Genomic DNA, 9,396 nt, shown 5'->3' on the forward strand with positions numbered 1-9,396 from the left:
TAAGGGCTAGGTTACCTAGGGGTCTTACTGGGTCCCTTCGTATTTCTTTAGGATGTACTGAGTGGTCTCCGAATTCTGCGGCAGACATACACATGCCTCATCGGCGTAGTGAAGGAAGTAGTGCCTTCTCGCGGCCATCTTCACTGGCTATGCACAAAGAAATTTTCCAACTTGTCACCCACTGGCCCATTCGTGGCCGGCGCTGCTGGCATCCGTTGCATGGAAGCTTAAGATAGGCAATGACGACAGCATGCGACCCTTTCCTTCGACTCTTCGGGCTGGTGGGGTGCTCTTGCCGAAAGTGTTGCAGTGCTTGAGCTGCCTCAATGGGAGATCACACTTTGACGCAGTTGTCGCGTTTTGAATAGTACGGATTGAAATAGGCACAATTGAAAAGACACTTCTGCTTTAATCCACCTTTGTTCTTTTACATGGTTACCAGCTGCGTTTAGAGACTCAGTTAGGTGTAGCCAACATTGAATTACATTCATCCTGCATAATGTCAACTGGCCTTGGGGTACTAGATATAGCGAATATAGGACACTAGTCTCTCACTCCTGATTTTCAATTTGGCTTTTACACGGGTGATTTTTTAAACTACGAAGTAATTTTAAAAATCACCTGTAGCATGTTGCACAGGTGATTCATGTTGCACAGATTGCACAATTCATATTGTTGATCTGGATTACACAAGGTTGCGTGCATTATTCGAAAAAGGAAAATGCGTAGTCTACGAACGAAGCAAAAACCACTCTAATTATATGTTTATGTACTTGTTATACGGTTTGTTTGACAATTTGCGAATTGTAGAGGGTGTGTTCGCCAGGCATCATATGCACTTGGAACGAGCTACCAGGATGACACCAGTTCCGAGATTTTGCTTTCCGAAATGTCCGATGAAAGACAATAGCGTTCCAGTTAATTTCGTGCTTGAATGCAGAACACGGTGTTTTGTTAAAGTATAAGTGGCAGAAATTTCCATTTTTACCACAAGTTTGACGAACAAATTTGCAAATCGGTATCGTCCTAACAATTTGTTCCAAGTGCGTATGCATCGGAACAAATGCTGCGAGTAGTAAGTTCCAATATGGGCAGTAAACTAATTGGTAAAAACGTAATCGCTGAAAATTTAATAATTATACAATTGGACCCCCTTTTTCGCGCAAGTAATGTGGGCCTCTTCGAACGATCCAGTACAGGGATTCTGATTGTGCTATTATATAAGTGATTTAGGCGATTACAGACGATCTTAAAGAATTCTGTATACCTTAAAAAACACGCTATATTTTCAGGTGGTAGATTTGTTCACGGACCAGAAACTTGGTCCACACAAGATAGGCGAGATCTGCTACCACACACCATGTATGGCACGGGGCTATTACAAGCGGCCCAAGGAATCTGTCGAGCTTTTGATGAAGAGGGTTGGTGCAAGTCAGGTAAGAATGGTTTTACCATCACGATCATTGACGAATGTGCGACACACCTACCGGATACTGCATTCCTTACTCCCACGTGCCGGCTCTCAATAAACACACTGCTGTGTTTGTTAAGGGTCCCGTGTCGCAGAATATCCGGCGTCGGCGCGGAAGTCGGCGTCCGTGGCAGAGAAAATCATCCCCAACCACCCCAACCCCCACCCGCGCAGGCCTTCCGCGTGGCGCAAGGTCTTAGTGAAGGAGAAAATCATCCCGAACCACCCCGACCACGCAGGCCCTCCGCATAGCGCAAGGTGTTAGTGAACAAAAATAGAATTTCTCACAGTGAAATCCGCCAGAAAAATGGTAATGTACGACTTAACCACAACCTACAGACATGGTAGCATCGGATTGTAATTTGAATGTACGAGAAAAACAATTATGTTACGAGGAAACCCAAATACAAACACTTTCCAACATTTACCATACCAACAGTGGCGCGCTCGTATAGGTTAGTAGCGAAAATGATATCCAGATGGCGCTCGCATTCTCGGCAGTTCAAATTGGGACTTTGCCTGCCTAATGCGCTTTGGACACGCGCACGCGTCGGGGAAATAGCAAACAATTAATAAAAAAATTGGAAGACGCTTAAGCTTCGCGTTTAAGAGTGGAACGCGATAGCGTTCTCGGGACCCGTTCGCATATCACATCGCTCGCATACGGCAAATAGGCTTCATTCACTGCAAAACTGAACGTGGGAAAGCCAGCTTACAAAGACCAAGCTTACACCGATCCCCTTAAAGTCGGCTTCACTTTTACATAGAAATGCATTGCTGGAAAGACGTTTTTCCAGGGGCAATATAAGTGGTGTTATAGTAAAATGTGAAGGCCCTGGCTATTTGCCAGTTGGTATGTGCCATACGACAAGGAACCTCGTTGATGCCATCTCGGGTCAATGGGAATGTGTCACTGATCATGTGCCGCCTTTCATAACAATCATTACATAAAACATATTGATACGGGGATTACGCGTAGGTCAAGGAAAAGCAAAAGTGTGTATTTATACAATTTAGATAATGGGATATAGCAGACAAGCTGACTACCAGCTCGTGCAGCGCTTTTTCACCACCTCTTCGCGTTCAAGGCACTACCCGGCGGACTATGCACCGTCACGGCGGCTGCTAAGTTTGCGGTGCACTGGCGGAGTGGTAAAGCTTTAGCCACGAAACATGCACTGTATACGTCACTCGGAAGTGAAGTAGGAGATGACGTTTAAGGCTAGAGAGAAGCGATCACGTAGTTGACGTCGTTGACCTTGCGAATAACCTTGTAGTGTCCCGTGTAGCTGCTGAGGAGCTTCTTGCCCAGGCCTTGGCGACGACTGAGTGACAGCACTAGAACAATATTTCCAGAAGGATAGTCGACGTCGCGGTGCCGGTTGTCGTAGCGTTCTTTCTCACGCACATGCGAAGCAGAGAGCCGTGCATGAGCGACCTGATGAGTCATTTTGGTTCGTGCAGCGACATCGCGGGCATATTTAGTGGGAACGCAAGGAGCCGAAGGTAGCAGTGTGTCGACTGGCAACGCCGGGTGGCGGCCATAGATAAGGAATAACGGCGAATGACCGGCTGTGTCATGACGGGACGAATTGTATGCAAACGTAAAGTAGGCTGGTATCCCGATCGCGGTGACCAACAGAGACATGGACAGCACATGCGTCAGCGTTCTTTTGCACCACTCGCGTTCACGGTGCAGCACGCTGTTGCATTGCCGTACATCTCACTGCTGAGTGAGTTTCATCCCTTAGTGCTTCCCTCGACTGAACTAAACTTGTTTGCGTTCAACTTAACATTCAACATCATGTCGTGACATGCGGCTCACCGTGTCATGCATCACTCCTTTATGTCGCAAGAGCGAAGTTAACCATAGCCAAACACGTCTTTGAACACTTGCTAGGGATTGGTATTACGCACCCATCGTTCAATCTTTGTTGTTCACCACTTCACATTTTGCTGAAAAAGAGCGGCAATTGGCTCGCATGTGGAGATAACTATCCCTCATAGAACTCGCTTCCAAATAATCAGGACTGTTCTGCTAGTTTTCACGGATCAAAAGTGCTTCCACAATTGACCTGGGAAAATCCTACCATCAGATTCATTTGCTCGAAGATGATATTGCCAACGCATTATAACTCAGTTCGTATTATTTTAATTTTTCGGAATTTCATTGGGCATCGAAAACGCTTCGCCGACATTTCAACGGCTTCTTGACGTTGTTGACCGTAGGATGCAGTTTGTATTCGCTTATATCAAAGACATCCCGGTTGCCAGATCAATACAAGAAGCTCACTTTGAACAAACTGGGCTCCTTTTCAACCGACTTCAAGGCCATGGTCTAGTTAAATTCAGACAAGTACTGGTTCGGCATGCAATAGCGGGAGCTTCCAGGCCATATCGGGACAGTGTTGGCATGAAACATTTGCCTACCCAGATGGAAGCCATTGGAAGCCGACGTTTTGTCGACGTGTCCAGCTTGGCCGATCTAGCTTCTCCGCCAATTCTTCTCATTTTTCTGTTCTATTCTGCCCGCTATATCTGGCCTTCGTGCTCTCTGACATCCTGTGCAAGCCATGACAAAACAACTAGCGAAGCAGTGCATTTTGTTGTGTGCATTAGGGCCAGTAGGCAAGTCATGACAATTGTGGTTTGGCGCTGGAACAGGGATATTCAAATTGTCGAGCGCCATCTATATACTTGCAGCGAAGCGCTATACGAAATCTTGCCGAAGGCAGGGCAAAACGAAACTGCTCGCTCGACAGCATAAGGACAAACATAGATGATGCTTTCAGCCTTGTCTTCCTGTGTCCTCCCGCTGCTCTTGACTGCTATATGCAAAGCAAAAGATGCGTTAAAACGCCTGGACGAAGCTTGGCTTCTTACTTATTTCACAATAGGCATAACAGAATTACCGAATAATATAAAATTCGCTTGTTAAACAGTAGACAATGAAGACGACGTTTTCCATCTCGTCCCCTCGAGTTTGTTTGTTTACTGCGGCGTCTACGAAACCTCCCCACTGTTATAACAAAGCCAAAAAAAATGTTTTTTTTTCTTTCATGCTGTCGCTTCATTTAAGTTAGCGCTCATGAACAACGTATGCATCCGCGCAATATTGTTTTGGAACGCCAACACCTGTTCAGCGTGTATGAGCGTGTTAATTTTTGTTTAATTTTTAGGTGATTGCACGTACTGTTGTTTTATATACTAGCACTCAGATATATTTAAGCGTAAGGATCGTAACAGCGGAAACAAGACATGGACAAAAGGAAGGAAAATCGACAACACAGCGCTGACTCTCAACTGATATTTTATTGAAGGATCGTCTAACATATATACCAAACTCAAAGAACCATGACATGCCCAAGACACAGTGATACATCGAGGCCGTGGTGACAGACTAGGCATAATCAAGAGTTGCAGAAGTCAGGATATTCCTTGTCATGAAGAGCGATTGACGGTTGCCCCTAATCGTTATATTGTATGCCTCAGCGATTTCTCTTGTCAATTGGTTAGTGTGTTTATAGATGATAGAAGCCTTGTCAAAAAGGGGGCGACACCCGCAGGACTTGCAATGCTCCGGGGATGAAGTGGCTCAACCCCTTGAAGAGACAGCTCATGCTCCCTAAGTCGAACGTTTACACAGCCTTTCGTTTGGCCCACGTAGTCAGTACCACATGATAACGGTATGGCATACACAACTTGCTTAACACACGGGATGTAGCCGTTGACACGTTTGACAGTGCATTTCCCTTTGGCCTGCTTATCCTTGAGCATATTGTCAATAATCGGACATGTGCGGCCTATCTTATGTTTCGTGGAAAACCAAACATCGATACCGTACCTAGAACCAACGTTCTTTAGCCCATGCACCATTTTGTGCACCTAAGGAACTACCGCGTTTTTTCTTTTTTCATCCGATTTAGTTTTACCGCCTTTGTTATTTATGTTTTTACGCCAAGAAGCATACTTTCACACACAGAAGAAATCAGCTCATTTGCGTAACCAGAGTCTTTTAAACGAGTAACTTGATCATCAAAGGCAGCCTCGGACATATGTACACGCGACTTCTTCAGTGCAGCATTTAAGACAGTCTTCGTTATAGCTCTCTTCACAATCTTAGAATGACCAGAATTATAGTTCAAAATTGGCTTGACCAATCTGGGATCCTACTTCCAGCACATATGACTTTTACAAAAGATTATTCGTAGGTCCAGAAATTGTAGTTGATGTTTTTTAGGGATTTCAAAAGTGAAGTTGAGGCCCATACCGTTCTGTCTGAATAGCGTTAGAATTTCATCTACACCCGTGCGGTGATTGTCACTATTAATAAGTATAATAAAATCGTCAACATAGCGGAAAACGCCACTAGACAATTTAGCAAGGTGGCCCTCCAGTTTCCTGTCAATATAACCTAGAACTACGTCACTGATGATAGCAACCACACACGAACCAATGCTTACCCCTAATTTTTGTACATAAAGACCCCCTCGCCTTGACACAAACGTGGACTTCAAGTAAAAAGACGGAAGTTCAAGAAAAGCTTCTTTTGATAAGCCGCAACACTTAATGAAGTCTGCTTCATCATTGTCATATACTATGCACTCTTCAACACAATTCATAACCTGGGCATTTGGAAAAGATTAATACAAGTTTTCCACATCTATGCTGAAAGCTCCTCGAATGCCCATCGAATTATCTTTTAGGTACTTGCATACAGAATCAGAATTCACTATTCGGAAAGGGTCAACTATTTTTAGGCACATAAGATTCTTCTACGGATATCGCGACACAATCAACTGCCAGCTGCCTTTTCCCGAGACTATAGCCTTGAAAGGCATGTCTGCTTTGTGCGATTTCACTGTAAAGAAAATTTGTAACTCAAGATTTTTTGCTTTCTTTACGCTAGCCGCTAACCGTTGCAAGTTCATTTCTTCTAACATAGAATGTGCTTGCTGCTTGACTTTCGCGGCTTTAACCTTTACAGCTTTAACGTTTTTCTGAAGTACTGCCTCAGACTTTTCCGAAAATAAACCAGAATTCATAACAACAAAGTACCCTTCTTTGTCTTCTATTAGCACATGCAACTTCTTTTCACAAAGAAACTGAACTAGGGGCTTAAGCAGGTCCTTGCCACCCCTTCCTTTTCACTTGTGTCGGAGCTTGTGTCGGAGCTTTCATTTCTCACATAAAGCGTGCTTTCTTTCGGAGGCAACAGATATGAGGGTCTGTACTGCATATGCACGGTTGTTTTAAAGGCTTCAATTGAAGGCTCTAGAGTGTTTGAGCAATTCTTTGGGGTACTTTGCTCATATTTAGGGCGCACGTCGCCGCGAAAAGAGTTTCCGCAAATGTTTCGATTTCTAAGCAGTACGCCTTTTGAGAATGCCGTCGGGACGGATACTCAATGGTGGCAAACCAATGGGCGTGGCTTCGTTGATTCAAAGCCGCACATTGAAGTTCGATTTTCATTATTCGGTGGGCGATGAAGGCGATGGTTTCATTTTATAAAGTCCTGGAGAACTACTCGACAACGATCGCGGAGCCGCACTAGGCCGCACAGGCCCTTCGCAACTTCGACACGGGGAAGGTGGCTGACGCTGGCAGTGTTTCCAGATCCCTATGCATTTTGAATATGCGCTATTACAAAGTAGGTTTTCCCCATGATTCTGCAACCACGCTGTTAGCATAAAAATATGACAAAGAACTCCACGCCATGTACAACCATTAATCACAAAAAACGCATTTGTCCTAGGATAAGAGCTGCTATGTATCTTGTAAAAGCGGCTGCCACCAATGCTTACAGTGGCGGCTAGTTACAAAGTGTTCATATGTCGGCACCGCTGCGAAGTCTTACAACAACTTCGGGCTCCATACAGGGGCTCACATCCTGCATCCCCTATTTAGCACGATGTTACGCCCCACTGCACTCACAGAGACTAACATAATTTATGCTTAATGAAGTGAAATTGCACCAGACTAAGTATCCACTAAAATTAAGAACTAGCGCTACAACGTGCTCTATTCCATCGGTGCCGTAAATCTCTAGATTGCTAGCGTTCTCTAACCATGCAGGTGACGCTGGCTACTACGACGAAGACGGCCGGCTGTACATCGTCGAGAGGCTGAAGCAGCTGATCAAATGCATGGATAATCAGGTGGCTCCTATGGAACTGGAAGAACTGCTCTTACGGGAACACTCGGCTGACATAGCCGAGGTGTCCGTGGTTGGCCTTCCCCATTCCGACTACGGAGAGGCTCCGGCGGCTGCCATTGTGCTCACGCAAGAAGGTCGTGCGAAGAATCCCGAGCTCCTCGCTACGAGTATCAAGGCCACCGTGGAAAGTGAGTGCGTTACCATGAATAAGGTCCGCTGTGTCTCCTAGGGTTTCCAGTAATTTGATCCGAATGCTCAAAGGCCTCTTCCAAAGCTTTTCCTATACTGCTTAGGCGCGAAACAGTGTTTAATTGATGCTCGATCCAAAATGAACAATGGCGAAAAACTGGGCAACAGATGAAACAGCAACACTTTTGTGACCGAAGGACTCAAGATACCATAGCATTAAGAAAACGCTTAACCTTGAAAAATCCAATATATCCCACTTTAGGAGGAAGCTGCAAAGGAAACCCACGCTTGTTTCGGAGAAGGAAAACTTCGCAGTTGATGAAAAATTCCCCCTTATTCCGGGTATCCAACTCGGAACCACCGCCTTTCCGATGCGGTCGCCCTACCATATGAGCTAACCAGGAGGCCGGCTGGTACGGGCTTTGATTGTACCTTCGGGCGACACTCGGGCGCATGACAACATTGTCTTTCATGATCATTCCTGCACCTTGCGGGCTTCCGTATAACTGTTTTTTCGTACACAGAGAGCACCTTTAATAGGTGGACTACTAACGTTGTAGTTTAATAGGACTGCTAACGTAGTAAACATACAGCGTTTGTAAACAGCTTTCGTGAAGCCGTAAGGAAAAGTTGTCGGCAAGTGTACTTTTCACTTCCTTGCTCGGCCATTGTTTCTGAAGGCTGTTTTCTGTACTGATGTGACGTGACTAGATGACCTGACGTGTACCTCACCGCCAGAATGACGGCATGCGTATGAACTCAGGCATGGACGAAAAAAAAAAGAAGGAATATGTATGCGGAGGTGCGGTGAAGGATGGAGCCGTAGACCTTTAGGTTGGTAGATAACATATATTAGGACTAAGCACTCTATAATACACTATACAAACAGAACGACGCACACATCACACAGTAACTAAAGTACGTACATGTTACACATGCATGCTAAGTCCCTACAGGTTCTTGCTCGCGCTCACGTCCTCGTCGTCTTCAGTAGAACGAGACCGCGACGGGACGACTTGATCGCTGAGCAAGACGCAGCGTGTCGACGTGCCGAGGTGCTGGGTGAGTGGTGGTGGTGGCTCGGACGTTCAGGAACGGTAAGAGATCAGAACCACCTCGAACAGTACTGGCCGGGAACAATCGCGGGCAGGTAGTTGCCGCATTGGACACATACATGCGCAGAAGCGTGACCGGTCAGGAGGTTGCCCAGCGGTTCACCCGGGCAGCCCTCTCGAACCCTGACTCTTCGAATGCCGTGACCAACAAGTCTACCGCGCTCGTGCCTTCTACCTCTCCTTTTTTTCTTCTGCGCCGCGGCCACCTCGTGCTCTCTGTTTTTTCCGCGACGAGCCGCACAGATAGTCAATGTCGTCGTCGTCGTCGTCGTTTCACCACACTACCCCTCACCCAAGAAAGTTGTTTCTCTTTAACGAACTTTGCTCTGAGGAGTGGGCTTGCAGAAGGAGGACTGGTCTCACTGGCACTTATCGCACACATGTGAAAGTACACAGATTTTCGCACTGTGCATACATTTCTAGAGCACACGCACACGATACACAGAAGTAGTAACGTCAACACA

The 9,396-nt window shown here is 45.8% G+C and overlaps 1 protein-coding gene across 1 annotated transcript; it reads left to right on the top strand.

Moving 5' to 3' along the window:
• Positions 1 to 3,128: 3,128 nt before the first annotated feature.
• LOC119449075 (uncharacterized) lies at positions 3,129 to 7,857 on the top strand. Its single transcript, XM_037712265.1, has 2 exons — positions 3,129 to 3,204; positions 7,547 to 7,857. Exons 1-2 carry the CDS (start codon positions 3,129 to 3,131, stop codon positions 7,855 to 7,857), a joined length of 387 nt encoding a protein of 128 aa, XP_037568193.1.
• The last annotated feature ends 1,539 nt before the right edge of the window (positions 7,858 to 9,396 follow it).

Source organism: Dermacentor silvarum, chromosome 4, assembly GCF_013339745.2.
Source record: "Dermacentor silvarum isolate Dsil-2018 chromosome 4, BIME_Dsil_1.4, whole genome shotgun sequence".
NCBI classification, from domain to species: domain Eukaryota; kingdom Metazoa; phylum Arthropoda; class Arachnida; order Ixodida; family Ixodidae; genus Dermacentor; species Dermacentor silvarum.